The 22,244-nt window shown below is 38.2% G+C and overlaps 1 protein-coding gene across 2 annotated transcripts; it reads left to right on the forward strand.

Moving 5' to 3' along the window:
- Positions 1–285: 285 nt before the first annotated feature.
- Positions 286–20,958, forward strand: zfand4 (zinc finger, AN1-type domain 4). Of its 2 annotated transcripts, none has more exons than XM_041268845.1 (10): positions 286–695; positions 3,347–3,642; positions 10,406–10,481; positions 10,705–10,772; positions 12,035–12,221; positions 14,121–14,268; positions 15,235–16,353; positions 16,876–16,924; positions 18,064–18,181; positions 20,001–20,958. In XM_041268845.1, the coding sequence occupies exons 2-10, from the start codon at positions 3,459–3,461 to the stop codon at positions 20,134–20,136; spliced, it is 2,085 nt and encodes a 694-aa protein (XP_041124779.1). In that variant the 5' UTR covers positions 286–695; positions 3,347–3,458; the 3' UTR covers positions 20,137–20,958. The 2 variants fall into 2 exon arrangements, with proteins under 2 accessions (XP_041124779.1, XP_041124778.1); XM_041268844.1 differs by having other exon boundaries at positions 286–405.
- The last annotated feature ends 1,286 nt before the right edge of the window (positions 20,959–22,244 follow it).

Here is a 22,244-nt window from a genome sequence, read left to right on the forward strand (position 1 = left end):
ACTATAGCACGGGTCACTGTTAAATCCCTCACAACGCTTAAGTCACTTCTGCACCAAATGTGATCGCCATGGTTTCCAAAATGCACAATGTCAGTCACCTGTGAATTGTTGTTAGAGATGCGGGTCAACATCCGGCCAACCCCTAAGAACATAACGAGCAACTGAACAATAACATAAGCACCGCCTCTATTAAGCTACTATTGGCTGTTTTGTCTAACTTTCAGAAAACAAAAATGTCCTCACTGGTTGCTATACCTGTCAATCGAGAAATGTCATAAAGGGTACGTTTTCGCTAGAATGCTTGAGATGTCGGATATACCATTTGGGGGGTGTCTTGTTTATCAAGAGATCGACGAGTTTACAGATGGTAACGATGGCTGCTAAGAGCCGAGATAAAAGAAAAAGGTGAAGTATCGTGTTATTATTGTTTCATGTTGGTGTTATACAAGGACTGTTAAAGGTGAACCGAGAAGGAAGGCTGTGGTCGACTAGACAGTGATTGCAAGCGGCGGGACTGTAGCGGGAGGCTGGTCACTGCCGGGTCAGTGTGGTCTGGATTTATTTAAAGGGAGCCCAAACTTGATCTGGAGAAAGAAAGGAGAACATTTAACTTTGCTGAGGATAGTCATTATTGGGATTAATGCCAGCTGTGACCCTTCACTGCCTGACTGGCTGCAAATATGATATTATTTGTGGTAAGTTAGATTGATCACGTTTCTGTTGCCTGTTCTGTACACCTGATCCTTTGACAGATGTTGAGTGTACTTACCGTGTCGCTGCAATGGTGCCAGATACTATAAAACAAGCATATTGTCATCCTTCATTATCACAAGAGGGAAGCACAGACGCTGGCATTGTTGACAGATAGGTAGCTATAGTTATTAAATGAGTGTCCATTGTTTTCTGATGTCATTCAAAATAGATTCTAGTATATTGCGCCTTAAACAAACAAACAAAAAACACACGTCAATTAGTCTAATGACATGTTTATTTTATTACCCAAATAAGAAGGCCAAAATAAACTAAAGTATTCCATTTAAGACGATAGCATACAGCAATTAAAATGACTACTGTTATTAATAGTTCTGCTTCAGTTTGGACACTTTGTAATATTACAGAATGTCACGTTGATAACATTACATTTATATTAAAATGGAAGTCTAGAGATTAATTTTACCTTTAGCTTTGGATCAAGCGCTAACCCAGATGCGTCATCATCTGTCGCATTTTCAACCAAAAAAGTGGAGCTTAATGTTAAAACCGCTATGACCTACCCTGAACTCAAAAGACATTATGCTTGGTTCCCTTTCAAAAGGTTACTCGGCTTATAAATGCCCCTGTATTCCAGAGATGAGCAGATCCACAACAGGAACCTCACTTATGCATGCATAAGTGGTAGCATTGTCTAATAACATCTACAATGAATAAAAGCAGAAGAAAATCAGGTACTTCTGTCACTAACAGGAAATAGATGTTTGCTATAGAGATAATAAACAGTATAAATGAATAAATAATTCACGTCCAATGTTAGGATAGCCTCCAGAGGTTGTGCTGTTGCAAGCAACTGTAGTTGGGCCAGAAGGATATTGTCATGGTGCCCTTAGCTTTTTCCAATGACTTTCCACATCTTTTTTTCTTTTTGTTAAATAAAGAGGTTTGTAGTACTACTGTAGGTGTGTGCTACTAATGCCACTACAATAGTTTAAATGTGAACATTGTGTGCCTGGTTTGTATCATCGTCTTTTTTATAGGTAACTGAGCTTGCAGTTAAAATCCTTGTGGTGGAGTAAACCCTCTGGTTGGTATCCTCTGTATACTAATACAAGAAGACCATAGAACTGCTCTGTCAATCAGTTTCAATTTAAGGGCAAATGATGAAATCTGAATATTCCCTGTGTCATATTACTTATTTCTTTCAATGGAGGTACAGATTTACTGAACTGTTACGTAAGGCAACAATACTGATCAAAATTTTAAATAAACCTGAATAGAAAAATAAATAGAATAATTCAACATGTTTAACGTGAAGTGCGTTTAATACTGAAAAACTAATTCTGACTGCAGTACTATTGGTTATCTGAAGCACTAGCTTTAAAAGACTACAGTCAGAACCATCTCAGGGTACTTACTTCACTTTTCAAGTGCAGATCTTGTGCAATGTGTTGCAATTCCTTTTTTAAACTTGTAATTTCAATGATTGTTGTAACACTGTAACAACTGTTTCGAGTTCTAAATTCACTGTAAAGTTATGGCTGAGGGTCTGTTAAACAAAGTGTTTTACTTAACCTCCTACCTTTATTTAACTAAAACAATAATACTGTTAGAAGTTATTAAAGTATTATTAATAAGACTGTTAGAGATTTTTAAAATGACGACAAAAAAATGAAATCAACTGCTAGTCCTATAAAATTATACTGAAGTGGTTCTCATTTGCCAGTGAAGGGTGAATGGTTACTTAAACTACTGTAGAACTTCAATTAATAACTAGTAGACTGTAATGTATGACAACTGTTCATGTGATGTTTGTTTCTAAAAAGCACATTATAAGAACCCTTGGGTAAAACTGTCAAGCCTTTTACCTAAAACCTCCTCTCCTGCCATCTGCTCCGAGTCTGGGCAGTGTTTCACAGCTGAGTCCAGGTAGCAGACACTGTCCACTAAGGACTATTTGTGCTACATTTTAATCTTTACTAAAGATCTTGTCCTGGCTTGACACCCTCTTACTGCTTCCTTTAATGTGTACTGGGTACAGATTCCTGTCCGCCTGCAGTCCTAACTGGTAACCAGTTTGGCTCATTTTGATTTTGATCTGATTAATGGAAATTGGTTGTGCGCAGACTTTGAAATCAGCTCAGGTTGATGTGGAAATGTTGTATTGAAACAGCAGTGTAACCAACCATACCCATCCACTTCATGTTTCATGTTAAAAAAAAAAAAAAAAAAAGTATCATCATTGTTTGGGATGTTCATAAGTGCCATACAGTGTCTAAATCTGCAGGTACATGTTTCAAACTTGTAAAATGTCAAGAACGGACAAAGTTAAACATAACTTTAAGCGCAACACAGAAACCAAGTTAAGGAAATGAAGGGGAGTTGGACTTGGAACAGAGGGTAGGAGGCAATTTTTCACGCAGTGGTGGGGGTATGGCATGGGTTACTTAGTGATTTTGTTGATGCTGAATCACTGAGATCCTTTAGGACCCAATTTGATAAGGTTTTGAGACCAATCAGCTACTAGGAACCAGACGGAGCTGCAGTCTTAAAATATGAGTGCATATAAAAAATAGAATAAGAGGATAATAGAAACAGTTAAGGAGAAATAATGAAATGTTTTTTTTCTTTTTAGGTTCAACACTTAAAGATGAATGCCTGTAGTTCTTCTTGAGTGTCCAGTGTTGCAGCTGGTAGCGAATTTGGATGCCCAGTTATCCTCTTGAAACAGTCTTGGCAAAACAACAATGGCTAACAAGAAGGAGCCCCCCTTCTTCAATGAAGACAATGCAGAACCGTTCCACTACAAGCTTCCTTTCTATGAGACAATGGAGCTGTTCATTGAAACACTCACTGGAACTTGCTTTGAACTGCGAGTGTCGCCTTTCGAGACTGTGATTTCAGTGAAGGCCAAGATACAAAGACTAGAGGGTACCACATTTATTTGCTCATAATGTGTTGTAACTTGGCAGTCTTTTCCCTGTGCTTGTATGGTGACACCTTTCTATTTTCGAAGCTGCAGTGTTCCACAATTCTGTTCAATTTTACATTGAAATACAATTTCCAGGTGACTTTACTACATTATTTCTATAATGTATCCCTCTGTGCATAGAAAGCAGTTTTTTCCTTTCTCCTTCCCAGTCTACCCCCCGTGTCTTCACTTCACTTAGCAATGTATGGTTAACCTTTGCATTGATCTAAGTTACACATTGCAGCCTCAAACTCTGTAAGATTATCAAGTAAATACAATTAAAAAGGTTATTATAATGTAGTTCATATTTGTTGCTTATAACGCAACAGCACTATTTAATATGTAAACAATAATGATTGTTCAAATTACGTGGGCCACTTTACAAGGACAATGAAGAATATGACATGTTGTGCCAGTCTTGGCATATTTTTGGTCTATAGTGAAGAACAAATATCACTCTGCTTTTGAATGGATAACATTTGGGGTTCCAGTGCGTTTGTGGCATGTCATGCTTATTAAACGGGAACTCTGTCTATTCAGGGATACAACTAATTAATAAGCAAGCGGTCTGAGTGATGTTAATGGGCATTACATTCCACACCACAAGTCATTTTACATTCCTAGAAAATTGATGAGGATCAGGGTTGGGATCTATTCCAATTCATTTTTTAAATCAGTCCCCACGGAATTTGAATTGCTATTTTAGAAACATAATAGTTGGTGGGATTGTTCAACTGTTTTACTTTGAAGCCAGTTTAATTGACTAACTCATTTAAGTAATTTATTACCACTGTGAGAAGCTCAACAGAATACTGCAAATTGCAACTGTGATCAGTGATGTGTTGGAATTGATTAAAAGGGGATGTGAGTTGACGCAACCCTGATGAGGGTACCACTGCTCTTAAGAGATGGCTTACTTATTAAATATTATGTATACGCTTGAAGAGCAGACTTTTTGGAGCCACTGTGTAATTCAGTATGCTATTGTGCTAGGATGGTGTTCCTCAAAGTGTGATTGATGAATCTTCAAGTATGGTGTGCAGTACAGTGCTGGGTTGCCCTTTCCTGAGATGCTGAGAAAGTGTCTGAAAGTGATATAAATTATGAAAAGTGCAGGATAATTTTTTTTTTTTGTCCCCCCCCCCCCCACAAACAATGATTTGACATAAGCCATTGCTGTGGATGTGGAGTAAATCTTGTTGATCACCATTTCTTTATAGACTGGCAAATAGATTTATCCCAATCCAAGCGTGCATGGGGCAGTGTAACTGTCCTCACACTTTGTTCCAAATAGACACAAAATCCTTTGCTTTTAAAAGGATTCTACACATTATCGCCACTTCCAGAGAAGGGAATCATTTTAAACAAGAGCACAATTCAAAGACAAGTTAAACCTGAGTACTAAAACAGTACCAAAATAATTACTGACTGCTTTTGTAATCCTTTCTGTTGTATTCATATTTATGGAAATCCTCGGCTCATAAGTACAATATTAACATTGCTAAAAACTTGTAGCATTTCCCTTTTAAACTGGCTTCAGCAAAATTGATAAAGCGCTTGTGGTTTGGCACAGACTTTCTAGAGCCAAGAGTTAACCCTGCCTTACTTTCAGCCTTGGGGAAAGTGTCTTGTGGTCCATCATGTGTTTCCTTTCAGAAAGCTTGTTCATTCATACCTGGAACATATTGAAAGTTACAAAAGACAGCAGACTGTTTTGCTCATCAGTGCTTGTCTGTCAATCAGTTTCTCTTACATCAGAGGCTGTTGAGTGTTAGATCAGCGAGAGGAGGCCATTTGGCCCATCAATACCGGTTTATGTAGTAGATTTGTCTTAAAACTTATGCAAGTTGGGTATTAAAGGATCACAGTGATTCTGCCTAAGGCTTCCCTGTTGTTGTGGAATACAAACTGCTGTGCTTTGTTCTCTACATTCAGGCTCTTCTTTGATATAACTCCAGCACCTGCAACCGAATTTGGTCGTTCACTCAGTTTCTTATTTTTTTATTAGCCAGCCCACACGCATGTTGTGTTCTTTCTTATCATTTGAGTGACTTCAAGGCTATTTGGTGGGGAAAAACAATCCAGTGTTGTAAATCTCTTCATTTATACATCTAATTGTCTGTAAAGCATCTCTACATATTACAGTAAATAAGACAATTACAGCACAGCTGATTGGGGGAGCATTTTGGCTACCTGATGAACAGTCCCATCGGCTTATGTTTTTCATGAATTATACAATATATTGAAATAACTTTAAAATACATGCTGTTTAAGTACATAAATTTAACATGTCTTATTTTGATCTTCTGCGGTGAAGTGTTCTCAACAGTATGGTACACCTGTTTGTAGATGTGAAACAAATATGGCCTTGCTAAAATAAGAGGCTGTTTCTAGAGCTTGACTGCAGTGGACCTTGACATTGCTGTCCCTAATCAGAATTCATTACTAATCTGAGTTGAACTAGTTTTAATAATTGTATAGTGCTTAATTATAGATACAAAACAAAAAATTCTATTCTCTGCAAAAGAGAAATCCAATCCTGCTCAATGGCATGTGTGATTGTCATTTTGAATGCACTCTGGGAGTCTGTTGTAGAACAGTATGACCACAGTATGGGAGTTTTTACATGATCAGGCCTGCCTGCAAACAATGTGATATATAGCACAGTAGGTGTTTAGTACATAGAGCTGAATCAGATTGGATATTGGCTGTTATACCTTCAGTTGCCAAATAAGTGATGTGCTAATGAACACTTACTAAATTAACTCACAACTTGCCCCCAGATTATTGTGGCCTATTGTTTATCTTTAAGGTACAGCCTGCTTATTTATTTTTGGGCCCCTTCCTTAGTTTTATAGATTGTACCAAAGCATACTTCTGTAGCCCTGAACACACAGGATTGACAAACATTTTGAGCATTATCAGTATTTAACACACACAAAAAAACGTAGACAAGCTTTATATCAGATAGCCTTTTTATGTTATTTTATAATATGTAGGTTTTATATGCCATTGTATGTGAATCCCATAGGTTGCAAATCAATCACTGGAAATAACCATTTCAGATTGGAAGAGCAGGTCTAACACTATGTTAAAACTGTATTGCAATTTTTTAACAGGTTTTTTTTTGTGTAGCTGTAATAAGAAATATGCATGCATACAGACATACCGGTACTTGATCATAAGATATATGCAAGGTGCAAGGGTGTTTATTGATAATTTTACAATGTCCATATTTTAAACACCTGTAAATAATAAATGAATGAAGTGATACAGCGGCGTGTATCACTTCGTTTGTCAATCCCCGGGTTTGACCCGTAACCAAAAGTCCAGTCTTTATCCCACCCACACGAAACACAAAACACAATCGCAGTTAACAGTGAGTGAAGTTAGTGCTCGTGGTGAAAGACAATCCTCCGTGAAACGAAGGGTGAAAGTGCTGGTGTCTGGGTTGGATGGATCTGGATTTCGCTACAGCTCCGGATTGTGTTAATCGTCTAAATAACAAGCAAACAGTTTTTACTTGACAAACAAACACAACACAACACTTACTTGTACTTTTATCACAGGTTTCTCCTAGGTTGTTCTAACTGTTTACAAAAGAACAGATTACTTTCACTACAACCCCTATTTATACCCTCCCTCGTTACTAGGGCCATGGAAAATTCACAGTACTTTTTCAAGAAATTCACGAATGACAATAAAAAAAAACAATACATTTCACGGATTGTCACGGAAGTGCCATTTTATTAAAAATAAAAATACGTTTCTATTGTAAGTTGCCTAAAATTAATAACGCATCAAAGAAAATCCCCAAGGCTGAAACATTTTAACATTTAATGGAGCTACTGAGTCATCATTTACACAACGTTTAAAACAATCTTTTAAAATGTAACAAACAGGGGTCATTTAAATGTGTTGGCTGAAAGTAACAAGCAGACAAAACTGATTAAAAGAAAACAAGGTTGAATGACAAATTTGGCAACATTGTCGATTTTTGTAAACGTTTAAAACTTAGGCAATGTTCATACAGTAATTAAACGGGCTGTGTTGTACAGCACTATGCTGACTTCGCTATTGTTTTAATGACAGCTTGGCCTACTGTTGTGTCGTTAACAGCGTCTAGATGCAGTATATCTACTAGGTAAGCTGTTGTAACGCACTGTGGGATAAAAATAATATACAAAACACAGTTGTCTTGAATAGCAGTGGCTTCGTCACATACAACGCAAACAGACTCGAACTCTTTCAATTGCCCTTTTAAATATTATTCATATTCTGCATTCACTTTAGGGAGATAATCTGTGTAAGTGTGTCACTGTTAGGCAGAGCTCCACAACTGGGGGTTTTTGTAGTTAAAAAATGTCGTAGTTTTTCACTATCTAGACGTAGTATCTGTATGTTTGCTGCACTGAAGGCTTTCACGAATTCAAACATGTTGACTTTACGTGCTTCTCTACTATCTGTGCTCTTTTTAAATAGTCCCGTGATTGTGACCTGCTTGTTTGGTAATTGTCCAGACTGAACTGCTAGTGTTTGTTTTTTTGTTTGTTTTTGTGTACTGTGCTGTCTAGATGCTTGTCAATAGTACCTTTTCTTAGATGATCCAAAGAGAAATTACATGTTGAGCAAAACAAAATACCACCATGTGCATGCAATGTCCCCTTTTCGTAGCTCTGAGCGCAATGTTCTGCTGAAATTAATTTTGCTTTTTTATTTATTATCAGCTGTCTGCATTTTTATTGTTAATTATACACTGTAAGCTAATACATCTGCACAATGTAAACAACAGTTTTAAAACTCCCGCTTTTGAATCGCATGTTACGTCAGTGTACTGTAGGCGGAATTCCTGCAGTCATGAATCTGGTATTTATTTGACCCCGTTCCCATAGTAACAAAAAGAATGTCATTGATGCCAGACAGCTACTGTCAGCAGAGAGCTGTTTCTACCATGATAAATGTAAGGTCTATTATTGGTAGTAGTTTTTCCCGGTAGGCAGTCAAATACACGATTTCCATGAAATCGTGAATTTTCAGTGGGCCTACTCATGATCCCTTGGTTAACGAGTGCATCCACTCCTCCAATCCACGGATGCCACGCCGTTTCCCATCCTGGTCATTAATAGATGGCCAACTTCCACTTACCCATGGGAATAAATTGTCATGCCATTGAGTCCAGGCTAGGCCTACTCTTTTCCCTTTACACAGCGCCCTCACAGGTCTCTGTCACAATAGGTATTACAAAATGTATACAAGTTGAATACAGTATGTCTTGTCATTCAGTAAAAAAATATATAGAAAACAATATTTATAATCAATTACAGTGATTTAATAAATACTTAATAAACTTCAAAAGGCTCTGTTAAACTTAAGGGTACACCAGCCTGATGTTCACATTTTTGATTCCAGATGGTCATGGTCTGAGTTCAAGTCCTCACTACTCCTGTGTTTAGTACAACTCCAGTTTTATACAGAGTGCATACAGTACCATGGATGAAGTATTAGATCATAAGTGTTTTGCCTCCTACTTAAAGAAACTCAATTTATTGAGCCTAGAACAAAGATGAAATAGCAGGGACTTTATTGAAATCATTGAAATCTTAAAACGAGTAGACAAATTTAACCCTAGCAAATATATTAAGGGCAGCACTGAAAGGCCAGAAGACAATTCAAAATCAAGTGGAGAGACTTAAGATAGGGCAGGAGACACTGCTTTGCAAAGAGAGTGGTGAAAGTATGAAATTAGTTACATCACCATGTTTTTGATTGATTCTTTAAAATCTCACTTGACAAAGTTCTGAGATGAATAATTTACAAGGAACTGGACGAGCATTGATGGGCCAAATGACCTCTGATTTGTAAACGTTCTTGTGTAAAGCTTGAATGTTTGTAACTTCTACTACTGCAAGAACTGTAATACACAATGCAGTTTGAGGGTGTCCCCGTGGCTAAAACTCCCTATGAGGAATAGAAACGAAGGTGTTGTAAAATCAAACAGAACTGAATTATATGTAGGGTAAATGTAAAGATGATCGTGGAATAATATCAGCTTTAACATGACATGATGTATTACTATAGTGTGCCCTGTAGGTGGCGGTGGCACACTGTTGTATAAAACACTGTGAAAAGACCATTACAGTTTCCCCTATGTATAATAAATTCACCACCACTGTTACCACCACCACCATTACTTCTCCCAGTAGAATAGAACAACCATTGTCTTAGTCAGCCTTTCACAACCTACAATCTGTGGCTGCATGATTGTGTGCTAGTCATGGCTGTGTTCAGAGATGTGTTGCACTTCCGTGAGGAATCTGATGACTAATATTGCATAGAACAAGTGGAATGTCTCTGTTATTCACTTTCTCTGGGAATCCAAACCCTGTGTTAAAAATCTTCTGTATAGGCCCACACACACTCATAACTTTTCTGTTTAACAATATTTTTATAAGACCTCTAGTCAATGGCACATTAAGAGAGACAGTAGAAGTACAAGACCTCTTCTCAAAGACACTTATGAGGTTCTATTGAATTCTAAATAATGAATTTTCATTACCTTTTGTTTCAAAGACTTTATGCTGAAAGTTATTAACTTGAAACTTAACAAACACATCTTTCATGTCCTGAACCAATTAAGTTTCTTGGGGCAGTCTCCCATGGTTTTCACGGTTTTATTATTCAAATACAAACTAATAGTGGTATCTTCTTTTTTTTTGGTTAAAGGTATCCCTGTTGCCCAGCAGAATTTAATCTGGAACAATGTGGAACTAGAAGATGAGTATTGCTTAAACGATTACAAGTAAGTCTATGTTTACAAACACTGACTCTGAGTTCTGATGGGCTTGTTCGTAAGCATTGCAGCCCTTTAATTGAGAGTCCTAGTATTTCAATTTAAATACATTGTTACATATGCTAGCCCAACTAGTATCAGATGACATGCTTAAACTTTACCTCCTCGTTCTCCCTGCAATCCCAAAATGCTTTGTTTGTCACATTGTGTTAATCAGTGGTCCTCTCTTCAGCATTTCAGAAGGGTGCACTCTGAAGCTTGTGCTAGCCATGCGAGGTGGACCCATCAATACCAGGAGAGGTACATATGTCTTTTGTTTTGTTGGTTAAAATAAAAATAAACAAATACCAGAGGTATTAAGTGGCTGGCCCTATTTCTGAAGCTGTAACTCATGCATCTTGAATAAGTTTGATATTCATGAATATGCAGTATACTAAAATGATGCATATCATATGTTTATCCATCAGTACCTCCCAAACTAAAGACATGTAAACAACATTATGCACAAGGACTGTGAGAGAAACTTCTGATCGCAAGATCAGTGTTCTCACAACCGAGCAGAACTGATGATCCAATTTGGTCGGGAATTTTGTAACATTAAGCAGGTGCATACTTGATTGTTATTTCGCTTTAATTAAATCTGTGCAGCACAGCCATCAAAAAAAACAATTTTTTATAATCATTGTTATTATGTAAATGCACCTTAGCCATAAGCTGCCCATCCTCTGTTTTCAATCATGCTTTTTCCAACGTGTCCTTAAGAATGGATTTTACACCATTTATAATAATTACACAGTTTACTAAATTGGTACCTATTGATCCTCACAAAAAAAAAAATGTAGGGTTTTGGGTAATAGTGTACACAGGATGCTTTAGTTTTACTCAGTTCTTTATGTGATGCTGGGACTCCAGAGTCACTGTTGAGCCCTTGAGATGTCGTGGGCTAGTCAATGAAACACAGAGGACAGAAGGTGCCCACTTGAAGACCCCAGAGAAGTACCCTACTTGGCTCAATCCAGATGGTTGTCATGCTGATGCGCTGAGGAGACCGCACTGTGGTTGATCCCCGGAGCCAGCCTTGCAGCCATTGTGTGTGCTTATGCTCTGGTGAGGCAAAATAAGCTGATCCCTGGAGCCAGCATTACACTTCAGCCATCAACATCAGGCAGAAGGATATCTACATCAACAGATGGAAAGAAACACAAATGGATTGAGATGCAGATGGATCACATTAGATTACTGTAAAGCTACGTCTTAGTTGGTGCTTATCTTGGCGAGAGCCGAGTTCAAATCAGCATGAAGCTTTTAACATCTACTCTCATGTAATGGAAATCATGTGATACACAAGACAAAAACAAAATTCTCATACTATTTACAATAGTAGTCCTGATTCACCTCCTGCAGCCAATATTAATAATATTATTATTAAAGGAATAAGGTGCGATGTTTGGTCAGAAAGCATTCTTAGTCCTCTAAGTAACAGTGTTCAGATTGATCTGATAATACTGTAGTTAGTCCCTTTGGCAAGCTGTTTCTTACACTTCTCAATGTTTTCTTCACAGTTCCAATGGAAGACCCTGTGAAGGAAATGACAGAGTATAGGGACCCAACCCGGGATGAAGTCTGGGACAAGGTTCCTTCCAACAAGCAGGTTACCTTACTAGTTTATCGTGAAGGGGACCACTTAAATTTTTTCCGGGTTGTGGACCGTGGAGATGGCACTTTAACACCTCTCTCTGAATCAATAAGGTTTGTCACTTAACTCTTACAGCAAGTAACTTTGATTAGCTATAGAGGCATACCCAAGACTCTGACAGATTCGTTTAGAAAGGTTGTGTATCAACAGAGTATGCACATTTTGTAAAAGCTGTGTATGTTCATAAATCAGTAATCATATCAAAGTACCTTTTCTTTTTAATAATATTAGGAACACTGCAGCTTACATTTAGAATGTGTCCAGCTTGTCCCATTCTAAAATCTAAAAATAATTTTGAAGATATTGTGAATTTGTATTATGAACTCATTTCTGATTTGGCCTTTTAAACCTGTGAACGGTTCTCTTTAACTGTGCTTGGGGTATACAGTGCCTATAGAAAGTCTACACCCCCATTCAAAATTTTCACCTTTTGTTGCCTTATAGCCTGGAATTAAAATGCATACAAAAAAAAAAAAAATTGTTTATCTACACATCCTACCCTACAACTTGTAGAAAATTAATTAAAATTAAAAACTGAAATAGCTTGGTTGGATAAGTGTTCCTTCAGGATTTCCTGTAGGACAGCAGTTCCTGTAGGTTCCCTGTGCTAGGTAGTGCATTTCAAAGCAAAGACTCAACCATGAGCACCAAGGCGCTTTCAAAAGAACTCCAGAACAAAATTGTTGAAAGGCACAGATCAGGGGATGGATATAGAAAAAATATCAAAGGCCTTGAATATCCATTGGAGCATGGTCAAGACGATTATTAAGAAGTGGAAGGTGTATGGCATCACAAAGACCCTGCCTAGATCAGGCCGTCCCTCCAAACTGGATGACCGAGCAAGAAGGAGTCTGATCAGAGAGGCTACCAAAAGGCCAATGGCAACTTTGCAAGAGCTACAGGCCTTTATGGCCAAGACTGGTCAAAGTGTGCATGTGACAACAATGTCCCAAGCACTCCACAAATCTGTATGGTAGGGTGGCAAGAAGGAAGCCATTACTCAAGAAAGCCCACCTTGAATCCTGTTTGAAGTATGCAAAAAAACACTCAGGAGATTCTGTAGCCATATGGCAAAAAGTTTTGTGGTCTGACGAAACTAAAATTGAATTTTTTGGTCTAAATGCAAAGCATTATGTTTGGTGCAAACCCAACACAGCACATCACCCCGAGAACACCATCCCTTCTGTGAAGCATGGTGGTAGCAGCATCATGTCATGGGGATGTTTCTCATCGGCAGGGACTGGGGCACTTGTCAGGATAGAAGGGAAAATGAATGGAGCAAAGTTCAGATAAGTCCTTGAGGGAAAACCTGCTGCCCTCTGCAAGAAAGCTGAAACTGGGCCGGAAGTTCACCTTTCAGCGTGACAAGCACACAGCCAGAGCTACACTGGAGTGGCTAAGGAACAAAAAGGTAAATGTCAAATATTGCCAAATCTAGGTGTGCAAAATTGGTAAAGACCTATTCCAACAGACTCACAGCTGTAATTGCTGCCAAAGGTGCTTCCGCCAAGTATTAACTCAGGGGGGTGGAGACTTATCCAATTATGATCTTTTCAGTTTTGTATTTTTTAATATGTAATTTTTTTCTCAATAAAAACTTTTTTCCCCTTAAATGTGGAGTATGATGTGTAGATAAGTGGGGGGAAAAAAATCATCATTTAAATGTATGAAACTCTGAGGCACGGATACAACAAAATGTGAAAAAAGTTCAAGGGGGTGTAGATTTTCTATAGGCACTGTATATGTATTGTATGTACTAGCTAACAGAGATGCAGAATTTGCAAACTTCTTCAGGCTGAAGATGATGCAGAGCCTACCATTTTGTCCACTGTGTTTTCTTGTCGTCTGCCTGATTTTAAGCTCTTCCCCCAATTTTATAAACATGAAGGAGGCAGAAGGCTGTTTCATCAGCACATGCTAGGTACAGTATATACTTGTGTTCTGTATTTCAGTGGAGGCTCGGTGTACAACTTGTATACTGAAGAGGAAGAAGAAAGCGATGTTTCACCATCTAGCCAGCAGATCATGGATAATTCGATCACTATGAATAAAATGAAGATGCTGAAGGCCAAGATGGAAAACATGAACCTTGGTAACAAGGTAGGCTGACACTGAACTACGGACAGTGAAACTTTGTTCTAGAGCCATTTTAGACTTTTGGCCTATTGTGGAAGTGAGACTATACAGAGATATAATTGACAGGTTTCACAAATGCTATTTTAGCCTCTTTTAATGTTTTCCTCCCAAAATACATAGCAGTTCACCAAAGAGGTAAGAAGCAGCCTTTTAACTTCTTTATTGTGCAAATATCCTTTCACAACCCCCTCCAAGGTTATTTTAAAAATAAAATCAGACCTCAGATGTAAAGTACAAGTCCTTGATCTCAGACTAGGAGTAAGACCTAGACTTTAGTGGTGATGGTGAATCCTAAATTAATTTGAACATCGTAAAGTACAATGTAACAAATGTTACATGTTATGGGCAAAATGTACAGTATAAACCTTGTTTTCAGATTTTGTTGACTTCAATAAGCCGTTGTTAAAAAACCTAGCCTGGTAATATATTCTTCGTCACAAGTGCTTTATGTATCATCAGCCACAAATAGAGGCCCTCAGCATTTGTTTCACTTCATCTGGAATGCCCCTGAGGAAAGCTCTATGAGAAACATTGAGTATTTGATAGTAACATTGTTATGCCATTATTAACACTGAACAGTTCTGGCATTATCAGTTGGGGTCTTAGAATTATAAATCTTAGAATTAATCAATTTCTGACATTTGCAGAGACATTTTTTGTGTAAATATAAACATGAATTTAATTAATATGGTTACTTATAATTGTATTGGATGCAAAGCACCAGTAAATACTAAGAAGACATTTTGAAAAATAAATTAATTAGTTAATATGGTTTTTAACCTGTGGTTTTCTCTGGACTTGGAAAACCATTTCAATAGGGGTGTGCTATGGTCATGATGAAGGTAACAATGCATGTGTTTTTATATATTCAGCAATATTAATGAATCCAGTTTAAGATGATGCTAAATTCAGTATTGTGTGTATTTTCAGCCCAAGAAACCTGCCAAGGTGAACCCAAGCCCTCCAGTGGGCCCTCGCCCCTCCAGTGGCTCCCTGAATGGTGTTCGTCACCGACCATTCCGGGTCCTTCCTCACATCAGCCAGTCCCTGAACCCAGCACCGTGCCTTCCTCCAGTTGGGGACCAGCATCCCTCTGCAACTGCTGCTGCCTCCTCACAGAGTACACTCTCCATGCTCACCCCCCCCAGCCGAGCATTGCCATCCTCCAGCTGTTGCCTTGTAAAAGAGGAAGAAACCTGGGAACGTCCAATACTACCACCACCACCGAGCAATATCCGGTTGCCTCCTAAAGTGTCGCGGGTAGAGCTGGGGGGCTCAAAACTGTTGAAAAACGCAGTCCTTCCACCTGTCACATCCCTGCAGAACAGGGAAGCAACCGAGAGCAGCACAGTGGAAGCAGAAACCAAAATCGAAGGTGCCTTCTCGCATTCCCTTAGAGAAGACCGTGCTTTAGCTGAAACCTCCAAGGACGCTTTTAATTTGCCAGCTGAAAATCTGACTGACATAAGTGCAGCTGCAAGTTTCGAACCAGTAGCTGAAGGTCATGGATCAACAGAAGAAGCAGCTTCTCCTGAGCAGTCTATTGTTGTTTCCAAAGCGGTGAACTCTGAGTACATGGACACTGGGATTGTGACCATTAACCAAGCCTCTCAGACAGGTGACAAAGTCCCCCTACAGTATATGTCCGAGTCGGCCTCCAGCTCCTTAGCTAGACCCCAGAGACTACCTGCATATGGCAACCTGAGACCCGTTGCTTCCCATTCCGTGTTGAAATCCAGGGACTCTTCTGGTATCCCAGGCTTCTCTATGGCCCGAGCTGCAAGGTTTCAGAGTATAATCGTGGACTCCCCTGGCAAGCGTCCTGACATATCAAAAACAGAGGCACACGACATTACAGACGTGACAAATATGACGGCCAATGAGCCTTTGGGACCTGTGAATAATTTAGGAACCCTGGCTTCGCTGGCACGAGGCACAAGCAGGGACAGCTTGCAGGGAAGCTGTAGGAGAAGCAGGCGCTACACAAACGGTGGGCCCCTTCTTGCAAACATCCATCTCTTTCCAGAGGTCATTGATAGCTCATTCATGGTACGTTATATTTATATTACTTTTGTCAGGTCTCAAAGGCTAAGCCGATAAAGAGTTATGTCATTGGTAAATTTGATGAAAACCGTCACATTTGTTATCACACATTAAATGGAACATCATTTCAAATGAGATTTTGTTATAGCAAACGTGTATTTTCATTTTAAAACATGATATCAGTTAAAGAGAAGTCCCAGTTTGGATTGCCTTCCAGGGAGTCTGTTGCTGTTTTACTCCTTTATTCATTTCCACCCAGCAGCGTCTTTCTGAATCAAAGCATGTTACTGTGTTTCTTCTAAAACTGCAAATTTGACACCTATATAATGAATGGATTTTGATGGTGGAGAAAAATTAAAGCAAAAAATATTTTGAGCAACTTGGAAGCATATCAGCCACTATGCAGTACTGTTTCACTGTTCGAAACAGGGTAACTACTGTATTTCCACTGTTCTGTTTTTTGTAATCTGGGGGCTGTCTGTTATTCAACATTGTATTTTTAAACGGTGACACTGAATCTCATTTCAGCCTGTTCATGGTTTCGGTGGAGGGGCTTCTAGCTCAGTAAGGAGAGTAGGTGAGTGAGTGAAATGTTTGTTGTTTGGTATGTCCCTGGCTCGGGCTAAAGAGACACAGACTGTTACCCATTCCAAGGAGCTGACAGCTTGCATTAAGAAAGCCCTGGACTGCTGTGTCAAATCCTCATAAGCTGATGAATAGAACAGTACGTTTAATCCAGCTTTAAAAATGTATTTGAACAGAATGCTATGGTTAAACATCGGAGAAGATGAATGTATTAAATTCTGACTGCAGTCCAGTGTGGATTTGCTGTTTGCCCCAATTACAGGAGGAAACCAGCTTTCCCAGACATACATTTACAGGCAGAATATCAGGCTGAGTATTAGCCATGTTTCAAATTGTATATTGCACATTCCAAGAATTGTGTATAATCGAGGAGGCAAAAGATAACAACCAGGGTATGATTTCGGAGGTAAACACCGCTTGTACGGAACCAGAATTGTACACTTTTATAAACAGTGTATTAAGCAGCTTTCCAAATAATACACCACCTTCTAACTATATGCATGTTTAACTAGCAAGATACTATGGGCCGTAAGTCTTTCCTCCAGTCTTTAATTAACTCCTATTTTTTTTTTTGGAAAGGAGAAAAAATGTGTAAATGTTACAAAATGAGAAACAAACACCATGAGAGTGCTTAAGGGAACTTGGATCATATTTCTTAGTTTTAATAGGCGTTTTACTTCTTTAAAAAAAAAAAAAGTTAGACTGGAGTAAAACCCTTTGAAAATATGGGGTTAATGTGACTAGTTGTCACATTAGTTAACTGGAGCAAGTAATAGGAAGTTCAGTTACCGTCTTTAATGCTGAGAGTAACTCTTTTTTTGTCATTTTAAATGAGCTGGGGAGAAAACAAAAGATATTGCAGATGACATTTGTTTCCTTTGCATGACATATTTTTCAAACAGTCATTTATAAATTGTGTTTATATAGTTATAATTGTTAAATTATGGAATACATTTCACGCAGTATTTGTTTGAATATTTTGTCATGTAACAGCCCAACACAAGAAATGACCAGAGGTAATGTTGATCCCTAGCGTGGAGCGTCTTTATTAATATAGCAATCCAGTAAAGATGAAAGGTCTGATTTGTACTTATTCGTAAGGGATATCTATAATGTATTCATGTGTTTCAGGTGCTCCTACATATCACCTTCCCCCCTTGATGGCTCCCATCCAAACAAAAAAGAAAAACTCAAAGCACTGCTTCTTATGCAGAAAGAAAACTGGACTGGCTACCAGCTACGAGTGCCGGTAAACACCCCATTTAACACTGAGCCTTTGTTTCTAGATCTGTGAAAAACAAATCTAGTCTGGTCATGACGCGGTCAGATATTTTGAGCCTATAATATGAGGATTGTTGAGGTAATTCACAAGAAGGGAATATAGGGAGAAGTGGAGCACAATTCATAGTTGGCTCCCATGTGAAACTTATCCTTTTGGCAATTTTTGTATAGCATAAACTTTTGGTTAGAGTGTTCTATGGATTAAATTGTAATTGATCAGCAACACAAACAAAAGGGTATCAATTGTGGGTGACTGGGTTTAAAGAGAAAAACTACACTCACAAGCAGCTTAAAAGTAAATACGAGTACTATTTACAAAGCTTTGACTCCTGAGTTATTGTGCATAGCCCCGGCAGCAGGGTATAGTGGAGGCGTCTGTGCCTACGTGCAGTTTTACGTAATCTAGAGAGCCACTTCTCCACGTTCATTCAGATTAGTTAACGGTGTCATATGTTCAGTTGTTTACTGTGCATAATTGGCTACTCCAGTACAGTATTATGTTCTTAAAACATTTAAAAATAAAAAAACATGTTTCAGGGTGAGTTTATCTTTTATTTATTTTTTATTTCATTCTGATATTACACTAGTTTCCATATTAACTACATTGTATTTCGTGTTTGCAATTTATTTTTTATTTTTATTTTTTTTAGTCATTGCCAATTTTTTTCGGTTTGTCTCCCCAGTTTTATATGCACAATTATTATCTGTATCCTCGCTTCACCGCTCGCAACCCCCTCGCCGACTTTGGGAACGGTCGCTGGAACACGCGTCCTCCGAAATATGTTCCTGCCAGTCAGTCAGTTTTCGCACTGCGGATCCATAGTGAGGCCACCAGACCTATGGTGCCGGAGGACAACACAGTTCTGATGGCTTCACTGCAGAACCACAGGCACCCTATCAGCCGCAGGTTTCGCTGATGTGCGGCGAACTGTGGATTTCTCCCTACCCGGACGGCACTTGGCCAATTGTGCGCTGCCCCCTACGAACCCCTGGTCACAGTTGGCTGTGACATTGCCTGGATTCAAACCTGCGATCTCCAGACTATAGGGTACATCCTGCAATCGATGCAGAACACCTTTACTGGATGTGCCACTCAGGAGCCCCCCATGTTTGCAATGTTAAATGGAAGTGCAAAATGAATACTGTTGATTTGACAAGATGATTTTAAGCTTTTGTAGCAGAAGTGTACTAGTCTCTTCTATTAGGCCATGTAATAATATCAGAATATCCTGTTATTCGGAATATGGCTTGGAATATTACAAATACCAAGTTTATATACACAGAATATTTATTTCAAATACTGATTAATGGCATGTTAGTGTGTATGTAAATATACAGAGTGAGAGCATCATATTCTGAGGATATAATGAGACTACTGGTTGTCTGTCTTTTATACAAGTACATATGTTGCACGTTTTTACTTGTAGAAACACACGTTTCAAAATGTGTAAGAAGCAACTGAGCTGAACAATATTTTAGTACACTGGGAAAAAAGTGAAACTTTGCACTGGAGCTTAAATTTGGCCCAAAATATTATATCCTATGCTACGTGTACATGCCTATTTCCTAATAAAATACTGTTCCATTTTAAGAGTTGACAGAAATTTAGAAATACTAAAAAAAACCTAAATGTGTTACTGCAAGGGCTGTAATTTGAAAGCATTTACTCCACTACTTTAATGAACTCCCATTAACTCCCAAGTTATTTGTTTCTCATTTGGTAGCATGAACATTTAGGGTTGACTGTATTTTTTTAGGTTATTAACTTGTCCTGCTTGATTTTTCAGGTGTGGAAATAACTTCTGTGCAACACATCGCTATGCTGAAACTCACGACTGCACATACGACTACAAGACTGCAGGCCGGAGGTATTTACAGGAGAACAACCCTATAATCACTGCGCCCAAGCTTCCGAAAATCTAAAAGCATGGCGTGCCGCATGCAGCAGTGTTCAAAGATTTGTATCAAGAAGAGACCGAATTACAAGTGTGCATTTAACCTAACCTGCTCTGAGAATAGAAATACCAAGCAACTGAAAGAACACAATGAGCGTTTCATATCAATGAATAATGTGAACTGTACTGTGGTTTTACTTTCTGGCAAAAAACAAAGCAGTGAGGTGCAAGTACATCATTTTTAAAAAGGTATATATTCTAATGGTTTTAAATTTGCACGTTTTGCTCTCTGTTTGTATAGAGGTCTGAGGATCATTCTTAATGAGACAAGTCTTTAAAAGATGCACTTTAAAAAGCGAATATGAATTGCTAGGCTGTTAGGAGAGGGGAATGCAACAAAGATGTCCTGTCAGGTCTTGTATTGTAGTGATTGTTTTTGTTTGTTGTCTGTCATCATTTTTTGTATTTAATATTCACCACACTTTCCTCTCTGTCTTTGGCACATACCTTACTTAAACAGTCACAACAGTGGATTTTTCATTTCACATATATTCCACACTAAGAAGACAGTCAGTATTTTAGTTCATGTTTTGCAAGTTTCGTATGACGTTGATAAAATAATTAAATAAAACTGGGTTACAATAAAATATTTTACAAATAAATATATATTGGAGATATATGGCCGTCAGGCATACGGTTTTGGAATAAAATTAATATCCTGTTTGTTGCCAGAAAAGGATCATTTTAACTACTTTTTGTAATACCAGATTTTTTCTTTTTTTTTTTTTAAGACTGCATACTGTTTGCTGTTTTGCTAAAATTGAGTGATGGTAACAGAATAATAATAAAAAAAGTTGCTCTGTTTTAATACTGTTCAGAAGTATGTTTGTTTATCATGGGATTGAAACAGTCTTGATTGATCACCTGAAAAGCATTAACATTTTTTATTAACGATCACTTATTTGCTTGTTTTTCTTTGGTATGTTTATAATACAAGGTGATCAGAAAGTAAGTTTACCACATCAACGCACCATACCTTTGCTGCTTCAGCCTGATGTTCTGAAATTGAATGTTTGAAGAGAATTCTGTGGAGGGCAGTTCCAGTACTGTTTTATTTCCTGTATGTATCGGTGAACACGCATATACGTTTGTTTGCAATCACTGCGTGACATGACACGCACAAAGAGGTGCTCACTGTTGTTTCAGTTTAGATATTTGGATATAACAGCACAAGAGAAGACAAGTTTCTATCAGTTTCCTTTGATCCTTTTCTTTTTTTAAAACAGCTACTTTTCTTAAATGCCCTGATTTAACAGTAAGACTTCTGGAATCAAGGCTGTTTTAGTTATATTCTGTATTATAAATGATACAGGTGTGTAAGTACCTGTAACTATAAACCATGTATAGATAACAGGAGCACATGGTAACCTGACGTACCTTGCACGGTTCTATGTGCTTGTTACTGTTAGGGAAAATTGAGTCTGCCACAACATTAATTAGGGTTTATAACAAACAGTTATTTTTGACTAATTTTTAACCAAAAATTATACAAACAGAGGCTGAAAGATTTTCTTGATACGTTTCATGGGATCTTATTAGTAGTTTAATGGAGATTTCTCTGGCATCCACTAGTCTTTTATTAACTCAGCACTGCTTGCCTCATGAGATCAGGAATTTGCGAATCAAACGTCGCTTCTACAAGAGTTAAAATCTCATTAACCTTTATCATTTCAGTGTTATAGAAACTCCAGTCTAACAGAACCATTCACTTTAACCTGAGACTTAAAATGGCTGCATTAATGAGGTCATGTGACTTAACCTAGCTGTTCCTTATAGCTGTAGTCTGTGATTCTCAGTCTTGGATTTCATTAATCATAATTCATGGGATAACCACTAATACAACCTGCAGTAGGTGGATTCCCTGGTGCTGTAAAATGCTCAGATGTTATTCTTCTGTGATTTGTCATGCCTGGTATAAATTAATCAAATCAAACTTTAGTGCTGAATGAATTAAACCGACATGCAGGGTGAGGGAAGTCGTGCAATAGGTAGTCCTTTTGTTTGGCAAACAATAACAAAATGTGTGAAAATTACTCCAGACTTCCTCCGAAATGCCCCCAACCCATCGGGTAAGAG

The sequence above is a fragment of the Polyodon spathula genome, chromosome 13 (assembly GCF_017654505.1).
Source record: "Polyodon spathula isolate WHYD16114869_AA chromosome 13, ASM1765450v1, whole genome shotgun sequence".
Taxonomy (NCBI): Eukaryota; Metazoa; Chordata; class Actinopteri; order Acipenseriformes; family Polyodontidae; genus Polyodon; species Polyodon spathula.